The 18,736-nt window shown below is 28.8% G+C and overlaps 1 protein-coding gene and 1 long non-coding RNA gene across 6 annotated transcripts; both read right to left on the bottom strand.

Annotated features, from left to right (window-relative positions):
* Positions 1-299: 299 nt before the first annotated feature.
* Positions 300-4,721, bottom strand: LOC149892241 (uncharacterized). Its single transcript, XR_016449782.1, has 3 exons — positions 4,086-4,721; positions 1,835-2,057; positions 300-1,753 (listed from the first exon to the last, which is right to left on the bottom strand). It is a non-coding gene; the product is annotated as an uncharacterized LOC149892241 (long non-coding RNA).
* Positions 4,722-5,237: 516 nt separating this feature from the next.
* On the bottom strand, positions 5,238-16,766 carry LOC145197834 (sodium/hydrogen exchanger 8-like). 5 transcript variants are annotated; one of them, XM_090078600.1, is made up of 17 exons: positions 16,517-16,766; positions 16,046-16,178; positions 15,536-15,616; positions 15,287-15,354; positions 15,002-15,085; positions 14,461-14,562; positions 14,346-14,380; positions 13,767-13,910; positions 12,748-12,889; positions 12,556-12,661; positions 7,452-7,568; positions 7,060-7,142; positions 6,536-6,653; positions 6,251-6,396; positions 5,936-6,142; positions 5,559-5,798; positions 5,238-5,371 (listed from the first exon to the last, which is right to left on the bottom strand). In XM_090078600.1, exons 2-17 carry the CDS (start codon positions 16,164-16,166, stop codon positions 5,258-5,260), a joined length of 1,908 nt encoding a protein of 635 aa, XP_089934726.1. In that variant the 5' UTR covers positions 16,167-16,178; positions 16,517-16,766; the 3' UTR covers positions 5,238-5,257. The 5 variants fall into 5 exon arrangements, 4 of the variants coding, with proteins under 4 accessions (XP_089934726.1, XP_089934727.1, XP_089934728.1 ...); XM_090078601.1 differs by lacking the exons at positions 15,287-15,354; positions 15,536-15,616; positions 16,046-16,178; positions 16,517-16,766 and adding an exon at positions 14,770-14,853 and having other exon boundaries at positions 15,002-15,073; XR_016449781.1 differs by lacking the exons at positions 5,238-5,371; positions 5,559-5,798; positions 5,936-6,142; ... (1 more) ...; positions 6,536-6,653; positions 7,060-7,142 and having other exon boundaries at positions 12,777-12,889.
* Positions 16,767-18,736: the final 1,970 nt, after the last annotated feature.

The following is an 18,736-nucleotide window of genomic DNA, read 5'->3' as shown; positions in this document are numbered from 1 at the left end:
AAACTGCACGTTTTTTTTTTAGCTGTTTAACACTTGTGACAAAAATAATAATTTTTTTGATAAAAACAAACAAATATGTTAACTTTATTTTGTTAAAATTATTTTGACTTTTTTAATTCAAAGCATTTTATTTTGAAGTTGAAAGTTTTGGTTGTTTTATTAAATATTCCTTCCCAAAATCTTCAGTGTTTTTTACAATAATTGTTTTAAAAAATGTTTGCCAAAATGCAGCAAATTTTTTTAACACTTCGAACAAGCAATTGAACTTTACTATTGCAGTTAATAAAAATATCAATTAATCCTCTCTTGCACAGCAATGGTGAAACTTTATTCACAAGTGTCACTTCAAATATAAAAAAAACAATAAATAACAATGTAGACTAAATTGTCAGAAGGTTCTCTTAGTCTTCCCCTGTTTAAAGAACTAATCAAAGTTCCATATTTTTGAAACATATCAAAGGTGTCTGTTTCTTCTAAAATTAAATGTAATTCTGGAAGTTTGTAAGCAATAAAACCTGCAATATATAAAAGCCCTTGTTTGCATTCATTTGGCAACTAACCTCACAATTTTCACATATTGATATATCAAACTCCACATCAAGTTCACAGTTATCACAATGGTGGTGAGCAGGAGGAAATATTGTAAAATCTGCTTGCTCGTCTAGCAACTTTCCAGTTTTGTCGATTCTAAATTTTTGAATAACATTTTGAACAGTTATCAGATGTGTCACCTGACTCTTGCTGATATTTCCTAAATTGATTTTCTAGTGCATCTGATTGCATATGTCCTAGCAATATATAAGATACACCGCAATTCAAAAAATACTTGGCACAGCTTGCTAATCTTTTAGAAGTTTTTTGCAATAAGAAATATAGTTCTCTAAGAAATCTATTTGCCATTGACTGAAGTAATTGGCTTTCTTCGAATATCATTTATTCTAATCTTTACTGTTTCAATAAAAAGTGCAGTATCTTTAGCTTCAGGGATTTTTACACGTAATGCTGCAACTGTTTCATCACAAAAAACTTTGAGAACTGATCTAAAACTTTGTCGTTTAATTGGTTTTGGTGACTTGATGCCTAAAATAACTTGCTCGCTTAGAATCTGTTTCATTATTAATAACATAACTGACAGCATTCTCCAGTTGAGAATAATATTTAATAATTCCTTTGTTTAAAAAAGAAAATAAATATCTCCAGAATCTTCTGAAGTTATATATATTGAAAACTTAGGTACTGGTCCACCATGTTCATATGATATTAAAGATATTTTTTTTTCTTTTTCAACAAAATAAAATTTTTCTTCACAGTTATTTATCATTGACTTCAAATTTTCAAAAAATCCATTTTTTTGAAGTTTTCGAACTCATCAGGTAAACTATTCTTTCATAGCACATTAACCCAGTGACATCTTGTTTTCTAGACACTATTGGAATACAAGACACTGGTATACCTTTAAAGACTGATGGAGGATGCACTGGAACAAAACTACCACCTTTGACTTTATTTAATTCTGCATCTTTAGGCTAATGCTGAGCACAAATTCGCTTATAATCTGTTAACACCAAGTTTGCATTTGGAAGTTTTTTAATCCATAACTTGCGATCCTCGGATTCACAGACAAAGACATACCAATTTTATCTTCACCATTTTTTTAAACGCATTCAAACATTGGCTGACCGTTTCCTGACTCTAGATACTCCAATATTTACTACACTATCCCATAATAACTTTTTCATCTAAACGAGAAGAACTATTAATTACTATTAGTTAATTAATTCCAGTTATACTATTACAGCTCGAAGAACTATAACCTTATTTTATCTTCACTTACTTTGAAATTATAGAAAATAATTTCATTTTTGTAAACTTCGTTTACGATTTGAGTCTGATCATTTTCTAGCGATATCAAAAATTTACTTCATATTAAAGAAACAAACAGTAAAAACACCTAGTTTTATAAAACGAAACAAAATACAGAAAGAAATTATTTCGTTTTTATTTAAACAAAATACAGACATGCAATTATTTCTTTACAGTTAAATAATTTTGCTGACCTGGGGCCAATGCTATAAACATAAAAAACGAAGTTTTTTCCGTAAAACACGAAGTTTTTACCGTAAAAAGCGAAGAAAAAAAAAGTCCATTGCTATAAACATTCAAAAAACTCCGTTTTTAAGATAAAAACTTCGCTATTAAATCCAATGCTATAAACGAACAAGGGAATCGCCTTTTCAGATAAAAAATGCGTTTTTTCGAAAAAAAACTTCAGATAGATTTTTGATCTCAATTTTAGATATTTTCTTCGTGATTTTTGGCGGCCATTGTTGGAACAACGTTAGCGCTTCAAAATCATTGAACATTCTTTGTTTGTGTTTTTATGCAGATATTTTATAGATAAAGCTTAAAAGGATTTTGGTAACTTCATAATAAACTAATTACTTAAAATCTGCATTTAATCGATTATTCAGTTCCTTGTTGTGCTTCGTTAACAATGCATGCATGAATTTAAAATTCCATACTTATTTATGAAGGTTTTCGATAGTAATTCTGGTTAAACAAATTTTTCATAGTGTTTGACTAAAGAAAAGTATAAAGAGTTGATAAATATGCCATATAATACACAAATACACAACAAAATAATACACAAATACACAACAAAATAAAATGCTGTTTAAAGAACTTAAAATGTTACTAGCAATAAAGATCAGAGAAAACAAAGAGGTTCTTCTTGGGAAGCTTAGTATGTTTTAATTAGCAAACTATTTAAATAAAAATATGTATTGCTACATTATATTTTATATATGTATATATATATATTTACAAATGTTATAGTATAAGTATGTAATATATAGTATATATTAACATAATATAAGTATGTAATCAATCAATCATATTTCTAAATAAAGATTTTACATTCGAGTTTATATACAAATAGTTATAAACTAATGTAAAGTAAGCTACTAACAGTGCTAATGATATATAACAAGGGTAATAATAATGGCAATTTAATCATTCTATTCAAAAACAGCAGAGATATATTACAGTATATAAAATTAACAGTGATAACATGATGTAATGTATAGTATATATCAATTTTATATATATCTAAATATATATATATATATATATATATATATATATATATATATATATATATATATATATATATATATATATATATATATATATGTAAATATATATATACTTCCAATAGTTTTATTAACTTAATACACTAACATTGAAAATAGCTTCCCCTACACTGTGTATAATACGATAAATTGTGTTGGTAAAGATTCCATGACAGTCTCTGAGAACATGAAAAAAAACATTTGTGCCAATAAAATGAAGAAATGCTTAGTATAATGTTGCAAATTGCTTAGTATAATGTTGCAAATCATCTTTAAGCCTAGTTTCTAAAAAATCTAATACAGCTCTTGGGACTCGATACTGCTCTCGAAAAACGTTGTCAGAAACATCTTCGTTAAAAAAGCGACCATTAAACTAAAATGATATTGAAAAACAAAACAAAAATATAATTTCTGCGCCTATTTAGTTTGATTTCTGATTTTGTTCGATAAAAAATCATTATATATATATGTATATATATATATATATATAGTAATTTTAAGTAATGTTTTAAACACCAACCTCTCGAGGCAATCGGTGGCGAAGCTAATTTTCTGCAACTTCGAAATCTAAGTCTTCGCCCGAAAAAATTAAATTCATGTTCCTACTTTAATTTTACACAGCTTTTTTAAACACCAAATACTAGAATGTAAAAATATTCATAAAAGTAGAATAGACAGCACAGCATACTTAATGACTAATAAAATTCATTAATTAGGCCTAATAAATAAAAATTACAATAAAAATTACTATTATATAACTACTATGTATTACGGATAAAAAAGTTCGTGAATTTTAGTGACGTATACGTTTTATGCTTTATAGCAATGGCCGAAAAAAATACAAACAGCGATAAATTCTTCGAGATTACGAACTTTTTTTCGTACGTGAAAAATTGCGTTTTTACGAAAGATTTTTTTTCTCGAAAAAAACTTCGAATTGTTTATAGCATTGGCCCCTGGAATCTTGCGACGCATTCGGCTTAAAGTTCTAAAAAAAGACTGATTTTTTAAATAGTAAATTCTCCATAACAAAAATAACGAACTTTTCTCTTTTTACTTTTCTTGATAAAACAGGTCTTATTTTTCCTAATTGTCAAAAAAAAATTAAAATGAATTTTATTTGCATGATTTTGTCAAAACAACATTTTTTTTTTTTTTTTTAAAAACAAAAGAACAACGTTCTGACTGTATAACGCACAAGTTTATGTTTACAAAGTAAGGTGAATTCGCATTGTATATAACATTTCAAATAGGTTACTTGGAGTTGTTTGACTATTTGGTAATTTCCAGATCCACGGATATTAGGAAAATCTATATGCGAAAGATCGCCGTGCCAAGACAAGCGTGACTTCTTTCATGGTAAATTCTCATTCCGGCAGTGGTACTTTTTCTGTGTCAAATAACTTTAGGGAAAAACTGGCATTTGATTGGCCTGTAATCAGTTCCAGGGATAGAGTCATGCTTTTCAAAGTTTTTTCAAAATTCAACAGCAAAAACTCGATTTACTGTCTTGCTTAAAAAAAAATTCGACTTATCTGAAAAGTTTCAAATTTCTCCAAAATCATTTACTTTAATTAATCGCTGTTTATTAAGATTTTTCGCGTCATGCATTTTAGAAAATCTCAGATTTTTTTTTTTATTAATAAAAGAGCTAATATTTATTTAAGAAACACAAAAGACACTATAAACGACATATAGCTATAAACGACAGTTGTTAAAACATAAAGGATAAAGAAATAAAACATGAAGGATAGAGAAATATTGAATTGGTGAACTTCAACATCAGTTTGAGAGAAATGTTTTTTACGTCATGCAAAGAAGAAGAAAAAAAATTTCTTCTATGTATGGTTACTTTTTCATAATAATTTGAAATAAGAAGAAATAAGAAAAGCTGGACGCCTCTATTTTTTAAAATCGTTGGATGATCCACTTAACGTTTGAGATTCACTACGACCGTAGCGATAAATGTACAGATTGTTATCAACTCTGAAAGACTTATTAACATTACATAATACAAAAATGATCTCGTTATTTATATGTTAACAAAATTATAATTTATATATATATATAAAAATTCTCATTACGAAAACAAAAAACACGTGAAAATGCAACTTTAAAGAAGTAATTCATAGCGCGCTGTCTTTTTTGTCGTCAGGAATTACATTCACCGAACCGTAGTTGCAACTGGAAATTGTGCTTTCCTCGTGCTCAGCGCTTTCATCAATAGCTTCGAATCGAATCTAAAAAAATAATGTTTATTACGGATCTCTTAAATTTTATTGAAAATTTTGTTTATTAAACATTGCTTAGTTCACAAGCCTAACAACAGCAAATTTGCGGTGATTATAACTTTAACCACTTTTTTTTAAAAAAGTTTTTTTTTAAGATATAAAGAAATCATAAACGACACAGGTACGATAACTTTACCCTATCACTTTTTTTTATAGGAGTCATCCCACTGTCACTTTCATCTTCAGTCTTACTTCCCCCTTCGTCGACGTCGCGCAAAATTTTTCGCACAGGGCGCACAATATTTTTTCGGGTCCGCTGAACTATCAGTGGACTGTTTTCATCAATTTCTCCAGAAGACGTTAGAAACTGATGCGCTGTTCGCTCCTCATTTTCAGCCCATCTGTCAATCAGATGAGTCACGGCAGCAGTGTAATCCTATGAAAGTCGATTGTTATACAAATAGAGTCAAGTTTATTATTTAAGGTATTTTTGCTGAACAAAATAAATGTCTATGTCAACTTTGTAAATCAAAATACATGTGAATCGTTTTGTCTTATAAAAAATCAAAATACCTGTGAATCATTTTGTCTTATAAAAAACGGCATTAAATACTTCTTATCAAATCGTCGCCACCCGCGGATGATACTCATAGGAGATTTTCCATAACGCGCTTTGTACTTTATTGTTTGACTCGAAGCTTCGGAGGGCCCTACAATACGACCTAATTTCAATGACTTACTGAAGCCTGACTTAAAGTGCTTTCTTTGAACTTTTAGTAACTAAAAAAAAATAAATAAAAATACTACAAAATAAAAAACAAAAGATTTTAGTAAACGACTATTTAAAAACAAATAACTAAAAACAGAACATCATCAAACAACATCTACCTTAACTAAGGGTAATGTAGATACACCAAGTACTAAATTAGTAACTACAACAATAGCGAGCGTAGTGGTAATAATTAATTTCTGAGTTTCAGAATTAGCAAGAGGAAGATGTAGACTCTGAGCATACGCCACAGCCCCACGTAACCCTAATAGGTATCATAACTGTATAAAGTTCTACTATTATTTGTTTAAAAGTTTCTTCCTATAAATTTTTTTTAAAAAAAAAAACAACTTTGGAAAAATAGAAAATGATTATTTTATATAAAAATAAAGCGAGACACTCACCGCTGAACCAAATAAGAAACAGTACTTTAAGCGAGATTCTGTTTTCTTTCGGTCGGCAATAAATAAAGAAAAGTGATAACGGAAAAACCACAACGGCTCTTGAAATCAGACATGTCAGCTGGTGTCAAAAAAAAAAAAAGTTCTCATTTAAAAAAATTTTTTTTTTGGTTTTATTTTAACATTGTAATAATAAATGTATTAATTTTAATGTGAGTATTAAAATTTACTCTATTATTTTCAAATTTCCCCTTCACTTCACTTATATGCTTTGAAATGCAAGTTTACAAAAAGTATAAATTCAAAATGGGTTGGTGGAAACATTGACAACATTGAAAGCTTTTTTATTTGTTGACTTAAGATTATCCATTTAGTTATTTTTATAATCGAAACTGTCAACTTGAATTGTCAACGAATACGAAGTCATGAAAAAGATCTAAATAAGCAGTGCTCATAATTTTGGGACTGTACTATGTAAAAACAACAAAAATGTTTTGCTATTTTTTTGAAAAAAGTTTTAAGTCTACCAATGACCAAGAGATGAATCTTATATCAAATAGGTGCGGTCCATTTAAGATAGCCATACCCAAGAACAGGAATACGATTGTTTCTAAACAGAATAATATTAGAAAATGATAAAAAGTAGAAAAATAAAAAAAAAAAGTTCCATTTAGGAAAAAGATGAAAATTATATGAAGGATACACGTCCAAACAATCCAAACGTTCAAAAAAGTTTTTAACTCAAAACCAGCTCTCATACTCATACAAATATAAAATACTCGAATTACATGAGTAAACTCTTTATTTTTCTTTTTTTTTTTTTTTTAAGTACAAGTAAAAAGGCCCGTTATCTTTTTTTACATAACCAGCTCAGTCAAAAAGAAATTTAGTTTTCCTAATAAAAAAAAACTTAACAAACCTGTAACTAGAGCCATCAGACGAAAAATTTGCTGAACAGTTATTTGGGTGAGGGGAGATAAGTTGAAGTGCGTATAATGAGACATAGTAATTCCACACAATAAAATTGCCATAATACCTATAAGAAAACGTAAAACAAATTTGAAGTTAATAAAGTTAAAATCTAGAAAAGAAACCTTACAATGCTCATGGATTCACCCAAAATAATTTTTTTCTAAAGTAATTATTTTTTTCTTTCAGCTAGAATGTTGCCCCTGGATCTGGATGTTTTGCCCCCAAATTTAGAGTATTTTGAAACATCTAACAACCTTCAGAAGTGTAATTAATATTCTTAGACATGTATTTCAGTTTGAAAAAAACATGCTGGAATGGATGTACCAATCCATGAGCAATAATCATATTAAATATTTTGATTTTGGGAAGTATGTAAATAATGGGAGGGGGAAGGAGGGGGATGAATATGTCTGAAAGTATAAGAGTTTATGATCAATCCTCTTCGTTCTTTACACCTTTTTGAAAGTATATGATATATCATTTTCTTTTTTTTTGCTCTTTTTTGAGGGTACATGACCAATGCTCTTCTCTCAAAAGAAAGAAGTTTGAAAAAGTCAAGTGTGGAAATTCTACTCTTAAACACTTTCAGAGATTCTACAGATATGGCAAAGTTTAGGTGCTAACATTTGAAGTCCTGTAACCCACTTTTAAAAAAATTTTTTACACAATCTATAAAATTTTTACACAATTTTTACACAGGATATGGTGTGTTTTTGAAAACTTCAGCTTATCTTTTTTTAAAAGTTTAAAAAGAAATTAAAAAGTATAGTTTGACCTATACTTTTTAATTTCTTTTTAAACTATGTCCCCACTTTACCCCATTATGTGGGCTTTTTTTACTTTTAATTGCTTTTTCTTTTAAAACTTTTACTTTTGAAATTTACAGTGATAAAAAAAAAAAAAAAGATTCAACTGAAAAATACTTTGGACAGCTTAAAAGTACAATTTAACAACGTAACTCTTTATTATTGATAGTTGATTAGACAGAGAAAAAATCTTTTAAAGTAAGAGTAACTATTATTAGTACAACTTGTATGGTAAGAATTTGAAGGAAGAAAAATTGAAAATGATGGCTCTTAGCCACTCCCTCTGGTGAGTACCAGTATAGTGAATAGTAAAGTTAATTCAAGTCAAGCAGACTGGTTTTAAAAACCTAAAACCTTTAAAAGAAACCTAAAAAATACTAAAACTATGTTAACTAAGCATCGGCGTTACCGCGGTAAAAGTGCGTAAATCTGCGTAAAAAAACCTGCGGTAAGTTTGCGTAAAAAAAACTTTTACTGGAACGATAAGTTTGCTTAATTACCGCGTTAACTTTGCTTAAAAATGCGTAATACACAAATTTACCGCTTTTATCACTATTAACCACTTTTCTTACCGAATTATTAAACAAGGATACGAAATTTTACATTTTAAGTTTTAAACAAACAAGTTATTAATAAAAAATTAATCACAGATAATTCATCATCTGATTGTAATAAAAGACTTGCAACCTCAGATGCTTTGTACTTCTTTTTCTCATTCCTCTTCTCCTTTGAATTTATCATGTCACTTTATTTTGCTTTTTTTGCTAGTAATAAGACTTGTACCAGAAAAAATCTGCGCGGACTTTATAAAGGATATTTATCTAACTATTGTATTTCTATATTGAATGTTATGTATATTTTGAAAGTACATATATTAATATTTTTAAATTTCACTTAAGAAAGTTTGTGAAGTTTTGTACGTGAGAACGCACGCACTTTGCGTTTTACACTCGACATCAGCTTTTGCACAGTCTTCGGCTGGACATTCTTGGTAGCTCTCATCCATTTATTTTTGAAGTCTTTAATGTTTTTGGCTTCTTTTACATTGAACCATAGTTTTCTTTTGACAAGAGCCCAATATCTTTCGATAGGACGTAGTTCGGGACAATTTGGTGGATTGCAGTGTTTTTCAACGAAATCTACTTTATGTTCTCTAAGCCAGTTTAAAGTTGTCCCAGAGTAGTGACATGATGCTAAATCGGGCCAAAATAACGGGTTACCCGTGTGTGTTCTTAAAAACGGCAAAAGACGTTTCTTGAGACATTCCTTTATGTATATTTTGGTGTTAATTATTCCCGTAGTCACAAAACAAGAGCTTCTTTCACCACATTCACAAATTGCTTGCCAAACTAAGAACTTTTTAGCAAACTTTTGCATTCCAATGCATTTATATTTGGAATTCAGTTTCTTGCGATTCATTGCTGAATAATATTGGTGTCCTGGAAGAGATCGGAAATATGCAGCACAATAAGTTTCATCATCAATAATCAAACAAGATTTTTTAGCACATAATTTTTTATAGAGCAGCTTTAAACATCGAATTGCGACATTTTCTTGCTTTTCTTCACGAGGAACTTTTTTCTTTTTATAAGATTTATAACCACAATTTCTCTTTACTCTTTGTATAGTGTAAGCTTTTGTCTTAAATTTATTCGCTAATGTTCGAACAGAAATCTCCGGTTTTCTGTCTAAGGCATCTTTTACCTTTTTACGAAGATCTCGTCTAACAAAACATTTTTTTCTTCCACTTCCTGATTTTCTTATGATTGTACCAGTGTCCTTAAATCGTTTCACAACGCTCTGCACTGTTCTTTAGAAATAGTTTTGTTTGATACACCAGGATTTTCAAGGAGAAAATTCAAAATTTTTTCTCGCTTCTTATCTTGATTTGATGACATTTCAATTAAAGCTAATTGTTTTAATAACAGAGTTGTTTAAATTTTGAACAACATTAATACAATCACATTTTAAAACAATTAGCTATTTTAAATGATGTACGGTTTCCGTAAACACCACATCAGAACACGCGCAGATTTTTTCTGGTACATGTCTTACTAGTACTTTATCTTTGTTGGAGTGTCATTGGAATCAACAGAGAGAGACTTTGAGTTTGGTCTTCACTTTGAGTCCCATCATTCCCTTCTTGTTGAACTAGAGTCTGTTAACTGTCTTAAAGTGTCATTGCTGTAGCTGTTGTTGCTGTTTAAGTTCAGGAACAATTTGAGTTTCTGGTACTTGACTTGGAGAAAACTTTTCAGGTGCACCTCTTTTTTTAGTTTAGTTAGACTTTAAGTCTTGGTTTTAGAGATTTCTTACTGTTTAATCTCTGGTAGTGATGGTGGTGTGAGATGAGGTAACTCATGATTCACCTTCATACGTTTTCTCCCAATCTTTGAGGTTAGAAGGAGCCTTTGTGTAATTTTTACAACTTTTTAAACTTTGTGCATAGTCACCTTTTTTGTGAAGACCAGAAACCAGAGCATTGTTTACATTTTGCCAGAAAAGGTAAAATGTTGTAAATACTATTGCACTCTAACTCATCCAGAACCAAACTTTGAAGATCTGGTTTGTCTAGGGTTTCAAAAGCAACCAATAAACCAACCTTTAGTCTGAGAATTGACTTAAGCATCATGAAGTTGGAATTCCATCTTGGTACCACAGACTAAATGATCTTGACTGGTTCTATATTTGCTGCCGCACATAATTTCTTGATATCCTGTCAGTCCAGTGAACTTTGATGGGTCCTTTGAGCAAGTCCTTTACATTTTTTGATTATAGCATTAAGTACTTCTGATTTTTCTATAACTTTTGTTAAGCAAGTATTGAGCAGATGATCAGCACTAGTTAGATGATCATTGATCACTTTGTTTTCCATGATTGCTTTCTTGATGTTGGCTGCAATATCATTAACAAACTATGTAAAGGTCTTCCCTCTGAAGAGCAGGAAATCAAGAAATCATGTGTTCTACTCCTTGAGCCAAACCCCTGTATGTCTCCCAATGAAGTTTTGGAAATCCAAAGACAACTTTTTTAGTTCAAAGTCTTTCATAACAATGCAATCTAAGACTGACTAAGGGATCACATTTTCTTGCAATCCATCTATCTTTTGTGAAAACTCCAATGTGGGATGTCTCTCTCAAATTGCTTTTCAACATCATGCCTTAGATTGCAATAAATAATTGGCATCTTGTATTTGGATAAGGCAATTGGACTTTTTTGGGTGACTTGTGGACAAAGATTTTAAAGCCAGCATTTTCAATAACGTGAAACAGGAGGTTAAAGAGGACAACTGCCAGGGTTAGGATGATGTCAAATTCCTATTATTATGTACTTTGTGAAGGCCACTTTGTTGATTCATTAAAGTCAGCAATTTTTGTTGACTTGATGATGCACCTTGGGGGAGACTATCAAGTCTTTTATTTTTATTAATAGACCCAAAATATCCTCTTATGGTGTAGGACTTATTAGCCACTGCTAGAGCATCCCTCTTTTCTTGAAATTTCTTCTCTTTATTTTTATTATCAACTTTTTGCACCTCATAAAAAGATAGCAGGTGGTAGAACCTGAAAGAAAATAGTGAAGTTATAAAAAGATACAAGTTACAATGTTTCAATAGTAGATAGTTCATAAATAGTAAATACATGAACCACAAGACACAATGATACATTTTAAGTGATTCGAAAAATATTTTTTCATCAAGTAAAGTTGCATTTTACTCAGAAAATTTCTGGTTTTTGTGCATTAAATTACTGGGATTTAAAATACACTAAATTAAAAAAAAAGTAAAAAGCAAAAGAGTAAAACACTTTAATGGAACACTGATGCTTAACATCAAATTTACATATTGGATACTGACTTACTATTGTGACTGTTTATAACTCACCAACATTGTCTAGATTAGTTAATCTGCTTTAGATGTAAAGGTGACATCAATATTTTATAAGGTTGCTATGCAGCTCCATACATATGCAATAAATATTACCAAATCTGATAAACAATGAACTTTTTGTGTGAGCTCCCCAACATTTTTTAAAGCTAGTTCAATCAGTCCTTAGTAACAATAAGTTTAGTTTATAAATGCTTTCTGGATGGTTTCTTAAATGGCAGAGAACATAATAAATTACTTTTACTTTATCCAAGTTAACAATTATTATTCTAATGTGAGCAAACAACTTTTAACCTTAGAAATAGGAAAAAAATGAGTACAATTTTTAAATTTGCACTCGCTTTTTCTAATAAAATTACCAGATAACTCAATGGCTTCACAAAACCCATAAGGCATAAAAGCAAATATAATCATGGTCACACATTCTAATGATGGATGATTATGCATTCGAACATACTTCAACAACTAAAAAGATCATTTAATTAAAGTTAGTGCTATTAAAATATTAAGCTTATCAAGAAATGCATGAAATTTAAAAAAACTGCACTCACTAAAGCACTAGCAAGTCCAAAAAAAATACCAATAATAGAAGACAAAAAGAACATCATGCAAAACTTTCCAAGAGAATGAACTGCTAAACTGCTGAAGTGAACAACACCAGAATCTATCTGTACAGCAGCACTCATTATTGTTCTAAACAAAATAGTTTTTACTTGTGTTACTTAACTACATAAAATGCTTTTTGTGTTTTTGACACTTTTTACATCGAATTTAAAAAAGAAATCAAAATTTTTCATGCAAGAAAATTTTTTAATAAATTGGCTTTCCAAAATTTTGGGTATTTTGCAAGTGATTAATTATTGTGCATAAAACAATACTTTATATGATTACTACTTTGTGTGTTTAATTCTAATAGAGAGATTTAAACAAATAATGACCCTCATGGTGCTAAAAAAATAGCCTGTACAACTATACAGAATGCTCTTTATAAGTATGACAAAATTGTGAAAGTAATCACTGTGCTTGCACCTAGAAAGGTTCACTCGGTTTTGTTTAGAAATTACAGCTATTCTGTAAATGTGTATGACAAGGTAGTGTGCAAATTATTTCCATTGCAGATAATCCTTATTGTGTGCTTACTGTGTTCTCATTGTGTTCTTATTGTTTACTATTATTTCTATACAACTATATAACTTCTAAAATAGATCAAAACACTTTACATGCTACAGAGAGTATTGGTCTTAAAACTGTTAAATATTATTATTATCATTATTATTATTATTATTATTATTATTATTATTATTATTATTATTATTATTATTATTATTATTATTATTATTATTATTATTATTATTATTATTATTATTATTATTATTATTATTATTATTATTATTATTATTATTATTATTATTATTATTATTATTATTATTATTATTATTATTATTATTATTATTATTATTATTATTATTATTATAACTATATTTATATTAATATTATAGTAACTATATTTAAAAACTTACTTTGTTTTAAATTTTAATATTAAAAAACATTAATAAAAATCTTCACTTACAGAGTTAAAATAATAGACACTGCATCATTTAGGACACTTTCACCAAACACTATTGCATATAAATCTTGGTCTGCATTCATTGCGCTAAATAATGCTAGAGTTGAAACAGGATCAGTGGCAGAGATCAAAGAACCAAAAGCAAATCTAGATATAATTTTACTTAAAATGATTTATCTTTAATGGTATAGAGTTAGATGCAACTAATGGTACAACTAATTCATTTTTATCTTACTATTGAAAAACATCTTTTAGGTTGTTTTACTGGATATAAGGTAAATTATTTGAAGAAAAAGCTTATGGGACAACCAGTTTCTTATACACCCTTCTGATTACATATTTCTGCTTTGCAAATGTTTTAGAATATTTTTATTTCATCTTTTTGCTCCCAGTTAAAGTAATGGTTGCAAAATGAATGTTAACTAGTGTTTATTAAAATTACTTTTTCAAAAGAAACTTATTTACAAGTTTACTTTTATATAATAAATTCTCAGCAAAAATGCAAAAGTTTTAGTTTTCTTTGTGGCTTAAATTTTGTTTGCCTGTAGAAACTTAACAACTAGCAATTCATTTGTTACTTACGCTTCAACTCCAGCTACTTCATAAACCCAACCTAACTAAAAATAAATGTTATAATTAACAGCTTAAAGATGCATTTTAAAAAATCAAACAATAAATGAAGTTATTTTCCAAATACCTGACCAAGTCCATACATTGAAAAACCAACTATTACTGTAGACACTGTTGTACCAAGAAGTGCATATGTTAGTATAGCCCCAATATTACTGAAAAAATCTCCCTAAAAAAAGAATGTCAATCTTTTTAAAAGGCCAGAAAATAAAATAATCGTTCTGTAATTAAAAGTTTTTATGTAATGATTACTACCAAAATGATCACTAAACCACTACTGTTTAACTATTTTACTTGTAATCTGAACAAAAGTGTTTAATGAACACGATCCAACAATTATTACAAGTGCTCTTTTGAAAGGCTAAAATATACTCACTCTACACATAATACAATATGATATCTTCACCATTTATCATAGGAATACCTTCTCCAAATATACACCAGTGTGTGTAATGTAATACTAAACTAACAAATTTATCTAATTGGCTGAATTTGAATGTTTAGAAACCTGTATAAATTATTTACTAATTTGAGTTTGAGAATAAATAAACATTCACACTAAAAAATAAAATTTGTAAAAAGTATTGATAAATAAAATAATAACGGACCTTTTGCAGGGTGTAACCTGATTCAAATATCATTGGAGGTAGCAATACTAAGAAGAAAATATCCGGGTGAAATGACTCCAGGTTCTGAAAAAATACAAAAAAGTTTTTGAAATATAGTTAAAACTTTGAAAATAACACAATGCTATACCATTATTATCATATATTATACATCACTATATGCATCAACATCAGTACTAACATAATTTAATGTAGGGATTATATAGAAATTGATTTATTTGCAACAAATCATTAAAAGATTACATTTAATTGATCGTAATTTTTTACCTTCCATTTACTCACATCAACACCAATATTTGCTAAGAGAAAATTTACTACAACAGCAATAGCTACACCTAAGAAAAACAAATACTTTACATACAGTTTTAATTTGAATTGCTATCAGTTGTGTAATTTTACCAAAATAAATTTTCTTAAATATCTCAATCTGCTTCTGTCTTATATATGCAAGCCAAGAATGAATTTTAATCATACATCTTTAAATTGTTTGAATCATAAAAAAAAAAAAACATTTACCAAATATCATGACAACAAGTGCTTCTGGTATAAAATGAAGCTTGTTGTTCAGCAAAAAAGTGATGGCTATCACACAAATCACTAAAAAAGTTAAATATCAGTAAAAAAAAAAAAAATGCTTTAAATTTAAAAAAAAAGGTTGACATATTTATTAATTGAATACTAACTAACCTACAAAAATAGGTTATTTTATTCAGGTTATTTTTAGAATACTGTTTTACAAACAACATGAAGAGAACCTTGCAAAAACAAAACCATAAAAAATTTAAAGCTAAATATTTTAAAAAAAAACTAATTTTTTATATAAGTTATTGACATTGATGAATGATTTGTTAATGATTAACTATAAAAAAAAAAAACTGATAATTTTAAAGATTATTAAATATACAACTTGATAATTAAACTAATACTTATTTGCATTACAGTTAAGCTTTAAATGAAACAAGCAAATTGGCAAAAGTTTAGCAAGAATGTATATATGCAAAAGCAAATCAATACAAAACAACTCACATAAAAAAATAAGAACAAGAAAAAAAGTTAAGGCTTGTTCTTCAAGGAGTTTTGCAACTGGGTCAAATTTTACAAGTGTAGAAGAATTTTTGAATGTTTCATTTGTTGCATTTGATCCCATTTCTATGCTTCTCTAAAATATAAAAAAAATGTTGCTGCTACACTTAGTCAAACTTTTGCAATAAAAAAGAATTCACAAAACACACCCAAAAACAGTTTTTTTGACTAAGCATAATGTTTGCTTTTTTTCTTTTAAAACCTTAGGTAATTAATCTTTTAATTATCTGAATTTTAAACTATGAACTAACATTAACCAGTACACTAAATAAGGTTTAAATCTTAATATTCTTGCAAGATAAAAAGTATAGCAATAATAAGTAAACGATCCGGATATGCTGCTTTAAAAAAATAATTCTAATAAAATCAATAAAAATAAATTAAAAATTATGAAAATAGTGTGGAAACGCATACCTTATATTTGTCCCCTAAGGTTAAAATAGTCTCTCACATGCTGATTCCCTTGCGTCAAAGGGAATGATCTAACGGTTAGGGAAAAACCAAAAATAATAAAAGGGTATTTTCAAAATGTATCTGACAGTTTTATAACTTCTCTAAAAGGGTGAAATGACTACTTTCTTCAAAAGTTTCCTTTTGATCAATCACACAACAAAAACAAATATGAAGCAAAAACAACGCGACTTTCTGTAAGATCAATAGAAACAACTTTTATATCGCTCCGCACAGTATAAAAGTTCAGTATTAAATAATAACTTTTCGTTCAGGAAAATTCTTAAAGAATATTGCCCGTCAAAAATAAGTCAAAAAATGATATTTTTGTAACCACTTTAAGATGACAATCATTCCGCTCACGCCTACATAAACTAAAAAAAGGTGTATTTTATTGTCATCTTTTTAGTGTCATTTTTCCAAATATTAGGAGTTTTGTTAATTGTAAGTTCAATTGGTAAATAGATAAATAGACTATAACCATTTCAGAAAAGTGCCTCGAACTAGTTTCCAAGCCGCTATGTTAAAGTATGAAAAATATATTGTTAATCAAAGCTCGCATTCCAAATTTCATCAGTTTCTCCAGTAGTCAATGTTATAAACGTGTTACGCTCGTGATTTACGCAGTTCCTAGCGTAAAAACAAAAAAATCGATTTCATAAAACTTTTTTGGCGTAACTTACGCTGGAAGCATCGTAAGTCACGCTCAAAACTGTACGACAAAAAGTCCAGCGTTAGTTCAAATTTTTGTCGTAATGATATATGGCGCTGTGCAATATCTATATGTTTTTTTTTGTTTTGATTAAGTATTAGAAGGTAAGTGGCGTCCTCTAACTTTTTTTAACAGAAGATAATACTAATAAAACAAAGTTTATTCTTTGCCATTTGAGATTCAAAGTAAAAGTATAATTGGTTTATATTATATTATTTTTAATGAAAAATAAAAATATTTTAAGACTTAGAAATTGTCTATTTTTAACTACCGATTTTGAATTCCCAATTAGTTTGACGACATCAGGCGGTGGCATTAAATTATTCCAGTATTTCCCAAAGCAGGGCCCAAGCCAATCAAGGGAGGGGGAGGGGGCAAAATTTGAAGTAAAATTTTGAATGAAAGTATGGGGGTTCTCATTTCAGTGAATTAAATTTTTGAATATTGAAACTTTTGTTAGATTAGGGGAATTTGAATTTTAGAAATAACAAGTAATTTTGAAATCAGAATCAATCATGATCAACAGGCTAAAATTGTCCGTAACAAGTAATTTTGTCCGTAACAAGTAATTTTGAAATCAGAATCAATCATGATCAACAGGCTAAAATTGTCAAGCTCAAGCTTGGCTTGAGGCTCAGGTTCAACTTTTGGAGGGTCAACCCGAATCAAGAACTTATTAGAAAGTCACATACATTTGGAAAAGTCTATATTCAACCAAAACATTATGAATTAAAAAAATATAAGTTTAAGATTTAGTTGGTATAAAAGATGAAGTGTTAAACATTTATCTATGATGTTAGATAATTAAATAAAATTTTTAAAAATTATTACCTTTTCAATTTATAAATTTTTATTGTTATTGTTATTGCAAGACCAAAAACCTTGTTGTTTTGTCCGCCAATTTGAATCACAGACATCTAAAATATTCAACTCATAGAGTTGAAATCTTATGACACACTTGAAACAAATGACGAAAAGATTACGATACGATGCAATACGCTGAAAATTATTTATAACATTGAAAAACTTTGTCACGCTGAAATAGTCGTAGCGTAACATTTCCATCGTAATTACGACATTTCTAGCGTTAGGCTAGAAAAAGTTTTATAACATTGACTACAGGAGTAGCTTTTGGAAGAAACTTACTTGTCTCGACGTAGATCTTAAGATAGTTTTTAAAGAAAAATGGGAATTAACATACCAAATTAATACTTGCAAATATTGAGGTCACATTAAATAGTAAAAGAATTTATAAGTTACCTCAAGCTGAAGCATTTTTTAGCAATATTTTCTGGAAAAAATATTTAAAATGCTAATGCTTATGAAGATGACTACACACTGTAGTCAATCGGGTTGAGATTCGAAGAGAAACTTACGGTAAAAGGGAGAAAAGCACTCTGGTCGCTGCGACCGTAGAGCTTTTCTTCCTTTTACCGTAAGTTTCACATCGAGACAAAACTCCTTAAACCGGT

This window comes from Hydra viridissima, unplaced genomic scaffold (assembly GCF_058129835.1).
Source record: "Hydra viridissima isolate aposymbiotic clone 2 unplaced genomic scaffold, HvirCarnegie_v1 scaffold_2, whole genome shotgun sequence".
Lineage (NCBI taxonomy): Eukaryota > Metazoa > Cnidaria > Hydrozoa > Anthoathecata > Hydridae > Hydra > Hydra viridissima.
The sequence above is the reverse complement of the archived record's forward strand: the minus strand, read 5'-3'. Positions and strand labels throughout refer to the sequence as shown.